At 41.6% G+C, this 19,693-nt stretch overlaps 1 protein-coding gene and 1 long non-coding RNA gene across 8 annotated transcripts in view; one reads left to right on the plus strand and one right to left on the minus strand.

Moving 5' to 3' along the window:
- Positions 1–19,693, plus strand: part of NKAIN2 (sodium/potassium transporting ATPase interacting 2) — a gene marked incomplete at its 3' end in the record, with an annotated part of 448,568 nt that overhangs the window by 407,342 nt on the left and 21,533 nt on the right. For 3 of the 5 annotated variants that reach the window (XM_083608698.1, XM_083608695.1, XM_083608694.1), the window contains 2 exons: positions 6,750–6,810; positions 18,954–19,010. In XM_083608698.1, coding sequence (XP_083464824.1) covers positions 6,750–6,810; positions 18,954–19,010 — 118 coding nt within the window. The remainder of the gene's footprint in view (positions 1–6,749; positions 6,811–18,953; positions 19,011–19,693) is intronic. The other 2 variants (XM_083608696.1, XM_083608697.1) reach the window with 1 other exon arrangement.
- The window catches only part of LOC310760347, a 72,926-nt gene that overhangs the window by 35,399 nt on the left and 17,834 nt on the right, over positions 1–19,693 (minus strand). For 2 of the 3 annotated variants that reach the window (XR_014546903.1, XR_014546904.1), the window contains one exon: positions 1,066–1,171. The exons of the other annotated variant lie outside the window; for it this stretch is intronic. This is a non-coding gene — a long non-coding RNA (uncharacterized lncRNA). The remainder of the gene's footprint in view (positions 1–1,065; positions 1,172–19,693) is intronic. 3 annotated transcript variants of the gene reach the window in all.

The raw sequence follows: 19,693 nt of genomic DNA on the forward strand, positions 1-19,693 counted from the left end.
ACCTCTGGACCAGGCTACAATCCTAACCCCAACTCATCTGGAAGAAAGCCCCACTGGATTCAATAAGACTTGTATTTGAGTACACATTGTTAGGTTTTTATTTTACTTGATCTCCATAACATCTGAATTCTCTCAAAGCTGGGGAGCTATGGATTGACTCTAAGCAGTATGCCTTCTTCCAGCTCTTCTAATCATTGCATTCTCCACAAAAGGAGCAGAGGTTTCAGGAAAGTTCTCAAAGGGCCGAAGTGTTTCCATGGCAGCATTTCTATCTTTAGGGTAATTCTCTTAAGGCAGAGATAGGGTCCTTCTCTCCATCATCCCCCAAAGACTCATTATCTCCTTTCTAATGGTGACTTTTTAAAAAATCAGACTCAGAACCTAAAAGGTAACTCAAGGCTGGTGGCATAATACACATACACACAAAAGTTGAGGTCTGTTTTCCTGAAATACACTTCCTCATTGAAAACACTATAAATCTGGTTGTATCAGATTCACACACACACAGCTGCCATTGCTTCTCCTTTCTATGCATAAACACTATTGGGAAGCAACTAAATGCCTATCCCTATGTGTGAACTAATAACCAATTATTAGAGAAAACAGAGTTGCAGATGTGAACTTTAACCAAAACTTGATTTAAAAATCAAGTTTAAATACTGGGGACACCTGTACAGAAGTGGTTTGCTGGGTGGGGCAGAACGCCTATGCTAGCTCCTAGCAGGTGGTTCAGTGTTGCTTACCAGGAGGGAGGGACAATAAAGCAAGGAGGTCCATGTGTGCAAATGCACCAGCAGAGCCAACCCAGCACACCTGTCATGCACTTGAACCAGACTAACCTCCCTGCTACTTTGTGTCTCCCAATCAACAATGGTGATCCACCTGCCATGAAGCTAGTGGAGTGACTCCACCTCACTCAGTGAGCCACTTCTGGGTTTGTTTCATGACTCTGCGTATCCAAGCAGAAACCAGCATCCATGTAAACATAGGAGGATGTTCACTGGTAAAAAAATGTAAGAGTGAAAGTTTAATGAAAATTCTCTTAATCTTTCACTTGCTGCTTACCACTTGTTTGGAGCTTCTTCTTCCTTTGAACTGCAAATTCAATATGATTTTTGCTTAAACGGGTTCTTTGTAAGACAGGAGTTACTAAATATTTGGGCTTGGTTGCCTAAATAATGAGAAACTATAGTCAGCATGACACATACACCACAACCCTAGACACACTGCAACCACACACGCATGTATGTACACATAACAACCACACATACACGCACACACTCACTTTCCCCCTTCTGCTTGAAAAATGTGTGTTTGCTCCCCACCCCCAGGTTGATCTTCTTGGAGACTGCAGCTGGGGAGGCAAGAGTTAATCTGCGCTCAGCAACTGCAAGGAAGATCACACACAGCCTATGCAACAACTACATCATTAGAGAACTTTCCAGAGAGGGGTGGGGTCACAGCCAGAAATATAAAAGTCAAGCCTTATTCCCCAGTTGCAACCCTCAAAATTGTTATTAGGCTTCATTTTTAGTTTTAGTTTTGTAATAAAAAAACCTCCCATCTTACATTAGCCCTAATATTTAGAGAAGAGAACGCATTCTAGTTGAAAAAGGTATGTCGTTAATCAGTAAGATTGCCGCCTGAAATTTATTTAATGAGTTTTTGCAATACTTAAGGGGATGCAACTGGAAACAATTAAAAGATCAGTGGTATGTACAATTTGTGCTACAGTACATTTGCTATGCGGTATGTGGGCGAAGGTTAGTTAAGAAGATATTAACTTTTGACATTTTAGCAACAGGCGTGTGGCAAACTCTGTTAATAAGAACATCCTCATCCCTGTAATTTTAGACCACTTTGGGGACTGTTGAGCTGTAAGTGTGATCCATTGATTTGCAAAAATAAATCAAAGAGCCAGGACTTGCACATGTGTGGGTTAAACAGCCCTTCAACTTTTGGTCACGTTAAGTAAAGGCTATAATAGCTCAATGAGGCAAAGACGGCCTGCTGACAATCGCACAAGGTTTCACTGTTCTTTGCTACAGTGCATGTTAGCTCCTGCAGTGAATTCTCATCCCTGCTAGTGTGAAAGCCTCCCAGCAGAGCCTCATGACAGATGTGAAATAAATGTGGGATTTAGCTCTGATGTAACATAGAATTGTAGGTAAGATGCAACCAGGACTATAAATGCTATTTTTTAAGGACAATGTCCCACATATCAGCAGGTCTGTGTTTTTGGACTTGTGTAAATGAGATGGGCACTACCTGAAAGGGAAGATTATAGTATCTGAGAAACCTGCAGCTTTTCACCTGGAAGCTAACCCCCCCTCCAAAAAAAAGGTTCATTTTTTCATGGGAAGTAGTGCCATTTTCTTTTTTTGAGGGAGTCATTTGGGTCTTTACAAAGAGTAGCACCTGTGGGAAGATTTGGATTGCGGCCAAGGGGATCAAAACTCTGGCCATATGCCTTGGGAGAGGGTGAGTCTGCAGTAGGAAACAGGGGAAGTGTGTGTATTTTAAAAAAATATATACTTGCCTGCTATCCATGTTTGTTATTTACTTTCAATGTCAGGAATCCAAACAGATCACAGAGCCTTGTGCATTCCCTTTAAGCCACCCTGCCAATATCATCATGCTGCTATACAAATACGTGGTGCAACCACATTAGGAATACTGTGTACAGTTCTGGTTGCCTCACCTCAAAAGTGATACTATAGAGTTGTAAAAAGTTTAGACAAGGGTAACCAGAATGCTCAAGGGGGTTGGCCAACTGCAGTGAAGCAGAGCACCTCCATAGCAACTCCCACAAGGTGAAGCCACTTCTGCTATTGAATCTCATCTACGGAGCATTGTGAGATAAGCTGCAGGCAGGAAGGGTTTGGGATTCCCATCCATGTGCCCCTTTTGTTCTAAAAATTGTCCCTTGATGTATACATGATTGGACAGAGCTGGGCATGAACAAAGGGGTTTGCTGTCTTCATATCTAAACTGGCCCTCAGTTTTGACCTATTTTTAAAGCCACATTTCCATACCTGTTCCCACCATCTGGTGGGCATATTGATAGTGAACAATAATTACTTAATGGCAATGTTGTGTCTGTAATCAGATTGGCATGAAGAGATCTCTGAAAGTAGGTTTTATCTTAGCAAGACAACCTACTGTAGCACAAATGTACTATTGCATTTCATGCCTCAGAAGTGATTGAATCAATAATTGCATCATCCAAGAACTGGAATAAATTATTCATGCTAGCCATTTTGGATATTAACATACAAGGCAGGTGGAGACCTTGTGTAATCCTGATCCTTGTTTAGATGCGTATTATCTTAAAGTTGTGTACTCTGGCTATTAATGAACTAACATACTGTACAGAGTTTGTGAAAATGTGACTCATCGTTTTAGTTTTTTACTATATTTCATTCCCATTCTTTTCTTTACTGATATCTTTACCTGTCAGATGTGATCATACACCTTTTAACACACTTTTATTCACATAGTGTTTAGCATGGGAATTGTGGTAAATTTCAGGTCTGCTAAGTGCTCACTGTATTAGCTGAAGCCAGGTAATATAATAAATAAATGATTCCTAAAACTGTACAGCAGAATTTCTCACATTTTTCAGCCTAGTGAGCTTGGGGATGTCTCCCACCACTTTTCACTGCACAACTGTGCTAATTTAGCACTCTTGCCAATGGCTATGTTAGAAAGATGTGAACATTTTCTGCGCAATGGCCAAAAGGTCAGAAAGTGCCATTGCTTTGCCGACCAGCCTCTATACACCCATCTAGGGCTGATCACCAGCTGAGAAATGGCAATGAAGAGGATGCTTCAGTGAGCAATTATAATTGGATCTATTTTGAGGCATGCTTGACAAGCTGTGCTGAGCCACAGCAGTGAGTCTCCTTATGCTGGTTGGGAAGTACTGTTCTACAGAACTCAGCTGGTGACTATGTTCAAAATGTGACTCTGCTATCATACACCATTAAAATGATCAGCCCTATCTAGTAGCTGCAATATCCATGCAGGGCTCCAAAAGAGCAGGGATGTCCCATCCTGATGTGAGGAACAGCTTGGTCTGCACATCCACCTTGCTCATATGAAGTCTTCCAAGCATCAAAGAGAATAGAAGCTCTGTTTGTAGAGCACGCCATTTTAACACTTAGGCCCTACTGAGCTTTGAATCATTGTCAGCATTATAAAGTGTTGAAGAAAACATATCCTGTAGTACTAGTTTTCGTAGAAATAAATGCAGGTGCAGAGAATCAAGTGATAGGAAGTTCTTCTGATCTCAGTAATATCAAAGGAAAGATCAAAATGGCCATTGATTTATAAGGAACAATTTTCCCTGATGCAATATGTGAAGCAGAATCATATACCGTATTTTTCGCACTATAACACGCACCAGACCATAACACGCACGTAGTTTTTAGAGGAGGAAAACAAGAAAAAAAATATTCTAAACGAAGTAGTGGATATATGATTTTTGTGGTTCATGCTGTGGCCACAGACATGTGATCTGACAGTGAGTTTGGAGTAGCCCAATGCAAAAATCCTGAGGCTCCATGTGGATCCATGCTTTGTAACCACGGAGGAGGGAAGGAAGGGGAACCATGGATCCTCTGCTCACGACTGCAGCAGATCCCCCCCGCCACCCTCAGGCATTCGCTCCATAACACGCACAGACATTTTCCCTTACTTTCTAGGAGGAAAAAAGTGAGTGTTATGGTGCAAAAAATACGGTAATTCTACCAAATTTTGTTGGGTGAGAAAACAGCAGCTCTTAATTTCACCCCTTATTTTTTACCAGCACTTGGGAAATGTTTGCACATAGCCTTGGTTGTCCATCTACACAAGGAAACTAGGAGTGAACCCTGCGGTAGTGCACCTCCCACTCTGTGTATACCCTGTAAGAACAAGGGGAGGTTATGTGACACTGCAAACAGGGCCTGTGCACGTAGGCCTAGTATCATGACGTTGTATACACTGGGGAGGAGATTGTGAGCCTGAAGGTTTTTCTCACACTCCACTGCATTGATAGCCTACAATAACAATACAGTCATACCTCAGGTTGAATGTGCTTCGGGATGAGAGCATTCGAGTTGCGCTCTGTGGCAACCCGGAAGTAGCGGAGCGCGTTACTTCCAGGTTTCGTCACTTATGCATGCGCAGATGCTCAAAATGACATCATGCGCATGTGCAGAAGCGCCGAAACGTGACCCGCGCATGCACAGACGTGCGGACACTGGTTACGTTTGCTTCTAGATGCGAACGGGGCTCCGGAATGAATCCCATTCACATCTAGAGGTACCACTGTAATAATAATAATAATTTATACCCCGCCCATCTGGCTGGGTCAGATCATGTGCAAAACAGCCAACATGGTGCTCTCCAGAAGCTTTGGACTCCAGCTCCCATCATCTCCAGCCTATAGTCAGGAATGATGGGGACTGGAGTCCCCAGCAACTGGAAGACACCAGAGTGACTACCGGTACCTCCCTTTGGCACGATTCCCAAAGGGAATGTGCTGGAGCAACTGTCACAGGCTTCTATTTGAAATTCCTTGCGATACTACTAATGATGATCCACACAGCCCAATTTCTTCACCATTTGGAGAACTTCAAGATTTTAGATGTTGCTTTTTTATTATTCAGTGAACATATATTCCTCCACTATAGAACCTAATGAATATTATGTATGTCACACCTCTGCTCAATAATCTGCAGTGGCTGCTAATTTGTTTCTGGGCAGTTTCAAAGTTTTACTGTTAGTATATCCAGCTTAAGACAAGCTTACTTGCCCCATACATGCCTAGCCAACTGCTTCTACCTGTGGATCTTGCACTTGGTGAAGTACCATATGATGTTTGTTCCGCATCTGTTGGTAATTTATTGTGGCAGCATCTTCTTTGTTTCAGCTAGCCTATTCATGCACAAAATTTTGTATGTATACTTGTTTTTAATGTCTGCCGATTTTATGTTTACTGTTGATAATTGTTGTATGTATACTTCTTAGAGGGTTCTTTTAATTAAGTGGTTTATAGTTCTTTCTTAAACAAACATTTTAAAGTATTCAAAGCAATTCACACTCTTCATTTTGGTAACCCTATTATCAGCATTTTACAAATGGCAGAGGGGCTGACAATGCTGAGCTAGGTGGCTGGCCCAAGGCTTTGCTCATTCAGCAGTATTGTTTTTCCTTTGCCACTTTAATGTTTTGTTGTGGGGTTTTTTTTTAAGATTCTTTGGCAGCTTGGCATTTCCTCCGCCCCTCTTCTTTTCTGGAATATGCAGCCATGCAGATATTTATAAAAAGATGGGGCAGATCTCAACACAACAAGGCCATTGACTCATTCTTTATATGCAGGTGGCTATGATGCTATTGTCTCCGGATTCAGGCTCGCAGGAGTGTTGTGGATAGTATAATAATGTTAGGGTGCATTTTTTGCAATGTGAAAAAGCCTTCACTGGGAAAGTGGGTGGTATTATTGTATACTGATTTTCATTTCTGAGTGAAAGGGAAAAAATGAGTGAATTCTTAAAAGAATTTTCCAGCATCGCAGTACACCAATGCAGTCATTATGGATATTTATCACTGCGGCAAACGTATACTTATGTTAAAGTATTGCAATTTTCATAGCAAAAATAAATAAATGCAGGGAAGATTGTTTTTGTCTTATAAGCGCACACCATTGTTGAGAATTCCAGCCACTTTTACTGTATATCTAATTCTGTTCCCTTTTGTTTAAGCTGGCAGGATTCATCTACGCCTGTTATGTTGTGAAATGTATCACCGAAGAAGAGGACAGCTGTAAGTAATAAAGGTTTATTACATGCCAGTTGAAACTATTTTTTATATCATCCATCTCACTCATCCATCCCACTCCAATATCATTCTGAATACTTTGTCATACTGTAAAATGAGAAATGGGTTGGGGGAAGGGGGTAGAATATTTGAACTTAGGCCATGACAGTTCGGAGCAAATGGTGGAAATGGTAAAATGCAGCTACAGAAAATAATTACTTTCTGAAATGAAACACTACGAAACAAAACTTCCTCTAAAAATACTTCACAAAGACCATGTTTCTTGCTTCTCACCCATCTTAATTCTTGCCCTACTAATGTGTGGGTAAAGTTCTTGTAAGGTGACTATTCAGATTTGTTGTAGCAGTTTTGGCAAGAACAGAATGCAACAGTTTCATTTCAAACTTGTTAGTTCATGTTTCTTCCAATCAAAAATAGTCAAGGAAAGGGGTTAAATGCTTGGAGTTTCTCCTGGTTTGTTGTGTCTGAGAAACCCTGTTGAGTGGAATGAAGTACACAAACATAAAGCAGTAACTTTAGTTTATAATCCTATAATCTTGCTTTTTACCTAATCACTTCTATTGCTTTGGTTCAGTTTGCTATCAATATCAATCAATTAATCTTTATTTGCATTTTCACTGACCAGTTTCTCCTGTATATATGAGCATATATCAATAGACAAACTTTATAAATAAATGTAAATATCATAGCCAGACAAAAATATAGCCCCCAGAGAAATCAAAAATACACTTCCTATTAAGAACAGTTTACTCACTCCTTTCTGATAATATTTGTGTCAATCTAGCAAACGCATGCTGGGGAGGAACAAACTGCAACCCCTGGCTTATGTCTGAACCAGAGATTGTGATTCAATTAGCTCAAAAACATGATGATCGGTAACTCCTAAACAAACCTTGGCTTATTTCTGTGGAGTGAAACAAAGCACATCCCCTCTTTCAGACACAACACCAAGCTGGTGATTATGGTTTGTTTCTCTGCAGCACAAATGGGGTGCAGTGAAGAGGTTACAGTGGGCTTGTGTATGGTATACCAGGAGTGGAGAACCTTTGGCCCTCTAGATGTTCCTGAACTACAACTCCCATCAGCCCTAGTAAGCATACCCAATGATCAATTTCAATTCAATTTATTTATTTACGGCTATTAGCCCATAAAATATGTACAAACATAAAAACACAGGGACATAAAAACAGATATATCCGACAACAGGAGGTGAACACCACGGTGCGAGGGTGGGTCATTAAGCAGAGCCAAGTGACAGCTTGGGGCCAGGAGAGCTCCAAGGGACAGATCACAGAAAAGGAAAACTGAAGACGAACTCCGACATGCACTCTCATCATAACAGTTCGATTAGTTTTGATGTTGTTGTTGGTTTTTGGTGGTTTTTGAGTGTGAGATAACCGCATTCAGAAATCTCGCCACCTGCAGAGTTACAGAAGGATCTGTATCCTGCAAAAGCAGTGCGGCGTGTGACTCAACAGGCCTGCCAACCAAGCGCAGTAAAGCAGGACCCAGGAATTTATGATCATACCCAATGATCATGGATGATAGGAGCTGTAGTTCAGCACTTCATGAGCTGGTTTACTGTGAGCTCCAGATGTGGCTAATCACACAGGGGTCAAGAGAGAGGAAGCTCCATGTTCTCTCCCCCTCCCCAATATTTATACACACCTTTACCTGTGTTGTTTCCCAACCTCTGCCAGAAGCAGCAATTTATGTGGAGCACAATGTAATGATGTCATGATACAGATAAGTATTCCTAAATGTTGTAGGAAAGTGCAGGGGTGGAACTGCCATTTTCAGTAGCAGTCTGCTGAAGTGGTCATATAGAAATATCCTGAATACATAAAAATTCAGTTTAGAATATTTCAGTAACCACACGCGTAGTTCAACACTCTGAAATTGCACTAATTTCAGCAGGAGAAATTTAAGAAACTAGCTGGATTTAACCACATGTGGTTTTCTTATTATCAAACCAAAATTATTTCCCTGTTGTCATTAAAATAAAAAAAATGTGAGATTAAAGGAAAATGCATGAAATTTGGGAACAGAATACATGCATATATTATGGCCAGAGGGGTGATAGAAAAGCAACGCAGGAGGGTGTCTAGATGTGTTGGCATCATCTGCCAGAGCACCATGGTAATCCATGCGTCCTACTTGCTCTGGAGTCAGTGAGGTAATAATGGGGCTTTCAAGTTTGTTTGTGATAAATTAGAGGAGAGGAAGCCAGAGAATAAAGAAAATGGACAAGCCAAGTCTGGGTGCTTCTTTCTTTTTGATGGGAACCCTACTTCATGCTAGCAGTTTAAACAGCAGCACTTCTTTACAAGGTTGTTTGGATTTGAAATTAAAATTTAAAAGGTTGCATTTTAGCTGGCTGAAAATGTTTTGTTGAAGTTCAATGCACTGTGCAAGTTGAACCTATGCAGTCAGAAGTAAGCATCACTGGATTCAGTTGAGCTTATTAAAAAAAACAAAAACCCAATGCATAGGATTGCAGACATCTCATCCCAATAAATTAGATATTGTGTTATGTACTGTAGCTGCTTTCTCTGTGTATGATAAGGGAATAACACATCCAACTTCATTTTTAGACTTTCCTTGGAATATGGCTATGAGGAGAAGCTTTCATGATGTATTCCTGAACTTCAAAATTTATCACTACACCACTGCTTAAGGCTGCTCTTTTCCTCTCTCACATTTTACATGCAGCCTAGGGTTTGCTATGAGGAAATTCACTCTCAACAGTAGTTCAGGGTCTGACATAAAACATCATGTTTTAATGATCAGAGAATGTGCCAGTGTGTGCAGTCTGAATTGATTTGCCTGTCTGTTCAGTTGTTTACGTCCTGACCTGTCTTAAAGGTGTAGGGCAAGTAATCAACATGCTTTCAATTATTGCTATCCATATGGATAATATTTCAATAGATCTACTGACCAGGGGTATGACTTGTCTGGGCACCAACCTGCATGTCTGCCATGAGAATGATGTTTGCCAGTTTCAATCTCTTGGTTACCTTCATTTTCCTATAAAAATTAGATGATGTGGAGCTCCTGGTGTCCAGAACATACCCAAATAGTACATCAAATACAGCGGTCTGTGCTTGTTCAAAAAGTTTATATTCCATGGCTAATTTGTGGCCCTCCAGATATTGTTGAGCTATAGCTCCCATCATCACTGACCACCTTGTCTGGGTCTGGTGAGCATTAGAATCCAACAACAGGATTACAGGTTAGCCACACCTGCTATAGAACTTCTAAGGGAACTTTTTATTTATTTTACATAGCAGGTTAGGGAAATTCCTATTCTCACCAGGTATTCACAAATTCTGCAACATCAATATATGGGTCTAGCACTTAAATTATCACTTTAAGGGCTACTCTTTCCAAGCAATCCCCTGAATCTCACTAGGAAGTGTTGTGGAAACGTGAGATTCTTGGGTGAACACTTGGGTAGAACAAAAGCTACATGAGCCAAAACTAAAAAATGCAACAGCAACTGAAAGTTTTAAGGCAACAGTGGGAAATTTGACCCAGCTAGTGGGCTGGATCCATAACTGCCCCACCCTCTATGGCCCACTTTGACAGGGCCATGGAAAAGGCTGCCAAATTCAAAAAGTGGTGGATCAACTGGAATTACTCAGGAGTGGACTGAGAGTGCACCCCCATTTACTCCTTTTTGCATGGTCCTGTGGGCTGACCCATCCCAGTCCCATGCCTGATGTCAGATGATGTCACGAGATGGACAGGCAAGCATGTTTTAGGCCAAAACATGCCATGGCTCAAATGTGGAGGCCTGGTAGCCACAGGACACAGGTTCCCCGATACTATTTTAACAGTTAGGGTTAGGATTCAACTGAGTAGATGCACAGAAGGGAGGGTCATGGAAAGTGGATGGAAAATAGCAAAGGCGAGCCAAGGTATCAAAATATGATATCTCTATGAGAAATTCTGTGGAAGTAATAATGGGGTAGAGATAAGAGACCCATTAAGGGAATAGGAAACCCAAGGTCTGTGTTGCCCCAGTCCCTTTCTCTCTGCATCACTCTCTGCAGATATTGATATCGTAAAGCATTTGTCTTCCTAAAGTCATTGGCATTATTAGCTGCAGCAATTTAAAACCACTAAAATGTCAACACCTATCTTTCCTGGGTGGGATATAATCTTTCCCAAGCATCTTGTTTGTGTGTGTGTGTTTTTGGAAATCTTATTAGAGCTACATTTTCTTAAAATTGCACAGTAATTCTATTACTTTGAAATATTCATTTAATCAGTTTAAACTCTCTAGCAATTTGACTCCTCTAGTACAAGCTTTATGTCAGGAATTTCCAACAATTCAATATGTTTTTTTGAAAACATCATTAAATATTTAGTTACTTAGTGAAAAGCTCTCGAGGGTCATCAATAAAACAGCAGCCTTGTGGGATTTGTAGGTTACATGAAATTAAAAGAAGAGACTTACTATTTCACTGAATTCTTTCCCTCCGGGCTCTACTCTGCCTGAGGAAGAAGGGCTGATGCAAACCGGGCATTCAGAAGACACTGCCATGACTGTCTAGAGAAGCACAGTGTGATTGGCCATGCAAGTGCCATCTTAGCTCCTAAGAGCAATGTCTTCTTTCAATGTTCACGACTCCATCTTTGGATGTACACACTGGCTTCCCCCAAGCAGCAATATTTGGCTTAAAGCGGGGGTCAGGAAGGCAGAATCCAATGCAGAGTTTTTGTTGCATTTCAGTATTTTGCATTACTGCTTGTTACTCTGCATCACCTCCCTTGCTTTCTTCCCCTTGTTTTATTTGAAGCAAACACCAAAAAATGGCTGAACTATTAATGCCACAATTAATGTTCTGTGCTTTGTGTGACTTCTATCCTTCTTTTCTACTATGAAATCAGATCTTGAGGAATACTTCACCTTGTGACTGTTGTGGTGAAGGACCTTAATAAAAGTAGTCAACAATCAAATATTAATTTAGTAATAAATTAATATATTTATAAAGAAAAGTCTATCTACTGAGTTCAGTTGGGCTTATTCCCAGGTAAGTGTTCGCGTCTCGAGGCCCCAAGACCCACCCCCAAAATAAATACACACGGACACTTATATTAGTTTAAGTTTTTGGGCAAATTTTGGCCACAACTTTATTGAAATACAATCACGTGAGCAGTATTGGCTTAGGCATTGACTTCCCCACTATAACTGACTCCACCTCTCAGGGTGATCGTCCAATGGGGTAAACCAAACGAGGGAGCTAGGTCAATGAGGACCAACCTAAGATCACCCCGGGGTTCCTGTGGTCCTGGCATGGCCCTAGCCCCTCAAGTGGACTTCGGATGAGATCCAGGGCCCCCAGATTCCTGGAGGGGCAGGTGATGGCCACACCTCCCCTCCCCACAATCCAACTGAGCCAATGCCTAACCGCCATCTTACAAGTTGTGACGATTTGCTAAGGGGTAGGCAAAAACCAAATGGCTAAAGCCAATCTGCCAAATGGAAAAATTCCTACCCAGCCCCTGTTCCAAAACAGGCGACCCAACCAAAGCAAGGTCAAGCGACTCTACCTAAACTAGGGAGGATGGGCGGGTGTTCAACAGTGCGAAGCAAGTGCCCCTCCTTGCGTCACACTGCTGTTTTTAAAGCCCCTGGGATCACGCCGCCCACTGGCTATTGGCTAAAATCGCCTGGCGTAATCCCAGGGGAATGGCCAAGACTCCTTGCTTCCCCCCCCCCCATTTCAACCCTGTCAGGTGAGCTCTTGGGTCCTGCGTGCAACCAGGACCCTCTGTTATGAGGATCCCATTTGTAGGAGTATACCTTAATGCCTCAATTCTATATATACTTTCTTGGAAATAAATCTTATTAGAACCAGGCAGAGGTCCTTCTCGGTAGTGGCACCCGCCCTGTGGAACACCCTCCCATCAGATGTCAAGGAAATAAACAACTATCTGACTTTTAAAAGACATTTGAATGCAGCCCTGTTTAGGGAAGTTTTTAATGTTTGATGTTTTATCATCTTTTTACTATTCTGCTGTGAACCGCCCAGAGTAGCTAGGGAAACCCAGCCAGATGGGTGTGGTATAAATAATAAAAGTAGTAGTAGTAGTATTTCAGAGTAACGTGATTAGGAGCTGGTTGAACACTGCCAGCCTAAATTCACTTACTGGAGAGGAAGTCCCGTGAAAATCAGTGGGACTTGCTTCAGATGTAGTAAATCAGACAGAAAGATATATAACATTTAATCTTCTGATTTGTTTAGTTCATACTTGCTGATCCATGCCTTGCTGATTTCTTGCTGAACATGTTCCAGGACACTAAATACCAATATCTGTTAATGTGGATGCTCAATATTTCTTGGGAATCCATACTAGTTTGGGTTAAAGTGTTGTCAGAATGTGGATTTCTTCCAGCCATTTAAGCCACACCTTATAGTGAAGCATGCATTTTAATCCATGTCAGTGACTTTTAGTGCAGACCTAGGAATGCCGTTCGTTCCGCATTAATGCATGTTGCACATGTGACATCAGAATTTATCAAGTATCTTTTTTAACTTACTGAAGATTGCAATATTGTGCTACTCATGTTCTAAAAACAGTGCATTCTAATGTTGCACTAAAGATGCAAAGATGTTATATTTTCTGTCTTTAAATATCAGTAACTGATAGCTTCAGTATATCACACCCCCTTCAGACAACTGATCCAGGGACAGTGATTGCATGTGGCAGCAGGCTCTGTTCTGAATTTATGCATGTTCAGTGGAACAGGAACACTCACCTATTCAAAATGCTGAGTTTGCTATTTAAAGCCCTTCATGAGGCACGACTGTGGCTCCAGGGGAAAGGGTCTTCTCAGTAGTGGCACCCCAGCTGTGGAATGATGGCATTGCGGCACCTAAGACCTTTGTATTTTTTCCAGGCTTTTAAAGAGCTTCCAGGTGGCAGCTTAGGATTATAAACATTGAGCTATCATAAACTAGTCATTGACAACAGGCTTTATTATTACAGGATTTTTCCTGGAAAGGGTTCGTTTTGATTAAACAGGGGAAAATACAGGATGACATTTTAATGACAATGACACCATGTAGATGAAATAAATTGCATGCGTGAGGAGCACCTTTCTGAAAAGCACCCTTAATTTCTATCCTTTGTTTTTATGCTGTTCGGGGGTTTTTTGGGGGGGTTGTTTGTTTTTTGTTTTTTTTGCAGACTGGTTTTATACTGCTGTTTTATGTTGTGGTATTTTTACATTTTTGTTTTAATTTGTTTGATTGTGATTTAAACTTTTTGTATGCTGCCCTGAAAGCTGGTTGAAGGGGAGTACATGAAAATAATAATAATACGCCCACACAAATTATATGAGAGATTGGGTATATAGCAGGGTCCCCAGTGATAGGAGACAAGCTCATGCGCAGTTGATTTGTCTGTACACTGCCTGTGTGTTCTCACATTCTTCTGAACCCAAGTAAAGTAAGAGATGGAGCTTGCTGCTTTGAGCCTGCTCCTTTCTCCCAGACTCTGGATCAGTTGTCTCTATAGGGCTGCTTGTGTTTATACAATGGTGTATATACATTTACTTAGGCTTTTCCCTTCACACTTCTTCTGAGTCTTTGATCTACTCCATAGTTGGTATTCCAGACTTTTATACAATGTCAGTGCTAAATGCCCCACTCAGTCAGTCAGTCAGTCAGTAGGACATAGCTGAAAAATAAACAGTTGAACACTGGACTCTTTCTTTAAAAGCTGTAAAACTAGGATGCAATAGAGAGATACAGAAATAGACAGCAAACATTGCATTGTCAGGGGAGTAGTTTGTTATATGGATCCATGTTCCTGTTTTGTATGCATTTCCTCCCTCCCTTCCTCCTTAGGGATCCTTTTATGTGGCCAGAATAATTCAAGATCATGCAGAATTTGCAGCCTAACAAACTAGAATGCTCTGAGATTACTATCGCTTACATTGTTTTGGTCCTATAAATGGTTCCTTGAGGCACAGAAAAAACAAACCAAATGTATGCATGTATTTGAAGCTCTAACACAATTTCAAAAGCTTGAATATTTTCCTCAGCAGTTCAGCAAGCCTTTAATAAGAAATCATGATGTTGGGGGAAAATAAGAAAGGTTATCGGAGCAATCCTATACTCACATAACCTCAGGTCTGGAGATATACTGCTGCTACAGCCAACATATCTCATGTTTACTAAGTCCAGGTGGGGAGGGGAGGGTAAGAAACCCACAACTGGAAAATTCAAAACAGCATAAAAATGACAGATATAACCCCAGTGTCCAAAAGAACACTGCCAAAGCCCTCCAGTTGGAAATGGTGTCATCTATAGGACCCACATGCTACCCACACGTGGCTGGAGCCAGCAAACTGTTGGCAATGGGGAAAAACACACTGCAGTTCATTGCATCACTATACAGTATACAAGATGATGCTGAAGCAACCCCACACTATCAGCCCCAGTGGCTTAGCCAGCAATGACCCTGCTGCTGCTAGGCAGTCTCCCATCTCTATAGACAAGGGTTCAAATCCACTTATGTTCCTCTCATTTACTCTTTTTATGAGCACAACACACACAGCCTTCAGAGGCTCGCTCTATAGGTCCCAGGGTTGGGAAGCAGGAGAGTTCAAGCCCCAGCAAGGGAAAAGGGAAAATATGGCTCAATTCTTCTCTTGCATGCCTGGCTTTAAAAAAAATGTTATGGTGCCTCAAACTTACACTGCAGGCTCCACAGAACAGCTCCCTAACAACTCAGCCACAGCAGCAGGCATCAGACACCTCCTAGAGTATCCTATCTTTCTGCTGCCCTCAGCCTCAACCTTGGGAGTGCAGAAGCTGCAAGATGAGTCCTGGTTGGATAGAATAGGCTATGGTTTCAATGCAGGGAATACATGGTTCAAAGCCAAGGTATAACACCAAACCCCAGACACACCTGAGCCCATTGGAACACCACACAGACCCATGCCCACCTCTTTTGGTCCGTTCCTGGTAGCCCATGTGACCAATGGAACCCTGCCCTGATATCTTGCCTAATAGGCTGACACTACTAGGTATGATCCCAGCAGGTAACATTACCCGTCTCCATTTTCTCCCACATCCTCAACTCATAGCACCCTCGCAGCAGCCTTCATTCCACTTGTGCTCCCTGATATGCCTGCTCCCTCGCTGTCCATGTGTGTGTCTGAGCAAAGACGGAAGAGAGTCATTGCCCCTAGCCCATCAAGCCTTACAGTCCCATCCCAGTCTGGCATAGGGGTGCCTAGTAACAGGAGGCGGGAGAGAGAGTAGCAACTTCATTGCGCTCAGATGGAGGATCCAGAAAGGGGAAAGTATATATGTGGAGTTAGCACTCGCACAGGTCCCCTGTGTCTTGGACAGTGCCTCAGCAAACAGCAAGGGTAGCAAGTTTCATGTCCCCTATGGCATCTACAAGAATACAGGAACCTGACTAAAACAAGTAGAATAACAACCCCATGGAGGAACATTCAGGAGCATCCCAGTCACTGCTGCTAGTTATGGGGTAGGTCTCATCTGCACAGAATGGGGGTGGGAGTAAGGGCACTTCCAGATAAGCTATTTATCAAGCATTCATTCTGATTTGCTTGCAGGTAGATTAGATGGCTTTTGGTGTTCACGAATGCTCATAAATCTTTGCAGGGTGGATTAGATGACATTGCGTGAAAGTAAGTGTTATGCCACACTGCCCAGTATATTATATCACTTTCCTTATTGCAAAAAGCCATCATTTGGGTACGCGGGTTCATTGCACAAGACCTCCCAATCAGCTCAAGTTGTGCAGCCTGAATTCACCGGCATGTGTTTGCATGCCACCTGAAAATGGTGACTGTCTGGAAGTGCCAGGAGAGCAAGGAGAAGCAGGAAGCAATTGGACCCTATGGTCCCTGAACCTGAGTACACAGTAGGTGCTTGTGAGGGAAGCAGAGATCTAGTGGATCCAGGGCTACCTCTACCTCATCCCCCTGTCTCACCTCAGAGTGCTCTGTTTCAGGAGCGCTGAATGCCAACTGCTGTCAGTGGTAGATATTTGCCTGTGGAGCTTTCCATGGGTACAACAGAGGCTTCCTTAGCAAGCATGGGTGTTACACCTGCAGACCTTTCTGCCAGCAGAGGCACCCACCTAGCCTGTGAATTAAGATTGCTCTGTCCATCCTAATGTTTGCAGAGCCACAAATAGACCAGCCTGGTCACAGACATAAGCAGACATCTTGATTTGTTGACAAGGTGTAACTGTGAGAAACCTAAACTTAAAGCTCAGCTGAGGTGCAGCTGGTTTAAATAATAGCAAGCAATTAGGCTGAAGACAAAATCAGCGGTGGCATTTTATAATTACAATTAATTTAAAGGTTAATTTCCTTTGGTGCTAAAATCTTATTTAAAACATTTACCAGGAAAGGAAATTAGGATGTTACTATTAAGATGCATGGAGTGCTTCTGGGAATCCATGCCTATTATCAGTAGAAAATTAGGTTAGGCTCAAAGTGGGAATTTCAATTCATTTTAGTGTATAATAGGTGGCGATCAGGGCCTTGAGTTGGTGGGTTTTGGTTAGGGAGACTGTAAGATTTGCATTTCTTTTGTTTGAGGGATTAATTGCAAATGTTTTTAACAAAGGGGCTGGTTTAATACGTGAACAAGCACAACATGAAAAGAAAATTGGTTATGGATTGCTGCCTTCCTAACTAATGAAGTTGATGTTAAGGAAATCCCTGAGAGACATAGATGTGCTATGAAAAAATATTAATAAATAGATTCACACACTGAAAGTGGTGCTGTCACTACCTTCCTATATGTTAATTTTCCTTTTCCCTTATTACCTGGTCCATCCCTCCCCGAACATCCATCACCATCTCCTAAGGGAGCTGCCAAGCCTGTGTTTCAAATATGTCTAAATAATAGTGGTGCTTTGATGGAAGAAACGTTTGCATTGGTTTCTCATCATCATAACAGAATACTGTTTAATAAAATCAATTCCTGATCACTATAAGCGAAGAGGGATTGTGATCACCATGAATTTTATTATGTTTTATGTTTTTCTTCTTCATCTGTCATATAGTCTTATTACATGAAATAATTTTTAAAATGACTATCTTTTAATGGCAGGGGAATCTTCAGTAGAAATAAACCGCAGCCTTGAATGGTTGGCAAATGTCACGAGCAGTTATAAAAAAACCACCTTTTAGAAAGAAATAAATGTTACAAGCTAACTCTTTAAAATTAAAACAAAAAAATTTTTTTTCTTTCCAGTAGCACCTTAAAGACCAACTAAGTTAGTTCTTGGTATGAGCTTTCGTGTGCATGCACACTTCGTCAGATACACTTCGTCTGACGAAGTGTGCATGCACACGAAAGCTCATACCAAGAACTAACTTAGTTGGTCTTTAAGGTGCTACTGGAAAGAAAAAAAATTTTTTTGTTTTGACTATGGCAGACCAACACGGCTACCTATCTGTATCTTTAAAATTAAAAATTGTAGATTCAGCTAATAACATAATAATTGTTTTAGGATTGTAGTAACTGGGAGATTTCTTTAACCTGATTAATTTGTCTCAGTCATTTCTGCTGTTATTCCTCATATTGTTCCTAGCTGGTACTGTCATAACAATAACCAAATGCAAACCAGGATTTAAAGGCTGGGAGTGTATTGGGGATTCCAAACCAGGGTTTCAAAGAATCCTTAGCCATGGCCAGCAAAGGTCAGATGTAATGCCAAACCAGGGTTTAGGCAGGCAAAAGGAATTCATACAGTCTAAAAGAAGAGAGGTGGGGGGGGGGTGCAGTACCATAACCTGCTCCTGATTGTTAAACCGTGGCTAACCTTTGGGTAGCATTACATTGCAGCAGCCCTAGGCAGCAAATCTAGGATTCCAGTCTTCTGGGTGATATAAGCCCACATCCCCATGGCCACAAAAAGTTATGCATCTCCCACTACATAATGCTTTATTTCTCATACCCTTCATCCACCCCCAAAAATAACTTTTGAAAACTTAATGGGCTAATGCAGCTAAAGTAGCATCCAGGTCTTTAATAAATATTTCTTTAAAAATGCACTGCCTAGCAAAATTATATTTCTCTCAAACTCTCATCTGAGTTTTGGCCTGCTAAAATTTACAGCTGAATACCCGATGATGGGAGGAAGAATGGCCTACTGGCTCCCTGGAGCAAACCAGAGTATGTATTCCTTTAAAAATTTGAATGTTTTCTTAGAGTCTCCTTTGTTCAGGAGGTTTGGTTGGGGGGGGAACCCTTGCAGGGCCTTTTCTCTAGCGCTTCTTACCCTGTGGAATCAACTCACCTCTGATATTTGCCTTAGTTTGACCCTTCTAGTACTTCACAGGCACTAGGAGACATGCTTGTTCAGCGTGTTTTTGAAGGGATTTTATGTCTTCTGTTTGCGGGGAATTTTTAAATGTTTGACCTGTATGTGTATTTTTATTGTCTTTGATGTTGTTCTGTTGACTTTATATAAGCTGATTCTTTGGTAGACAGAACAGGATAAAATGCTTGCATAGACTACATGTTTGCATGTATATATTGTTGTCTGCCACCCCAATCTCCAAGTGGTGTGCAATTCCAGGGGTTCCAGGTGCTTACACCAGGGTTGAGTGTCCTTGTAATGAGGGGCAGTGAAGACTGTGATGTCTTTATAATACATGGCTTATTTACACATATATATAACCTGAGGCTACAATGGAGGGTCTCACAGCATTAACACCGCAGAAGGTCTTGCTTCTCCCATCATCATAGCAGAAATCCAGCATTACTCTCCCTTCTCAGGCTTCTGCCTGCAGCCTGCTTCTTACCAACACTGGCTATTGTCCTTCTCACTACCAGCCAGGTGAGGGAAGGAGCCC

The sequence above is a fragment of the Podarcis filfolensis genome (genome assembly GCF_964270895.1).
Source record: "Podarcis filfolensis genome assembly, chromosome: 3".
NCBI lineage: Eukaryota > Metazoa > Chordata > Lepidosauria > Squamata > Lacertidae > Podarcis > Podarcis filfolensis.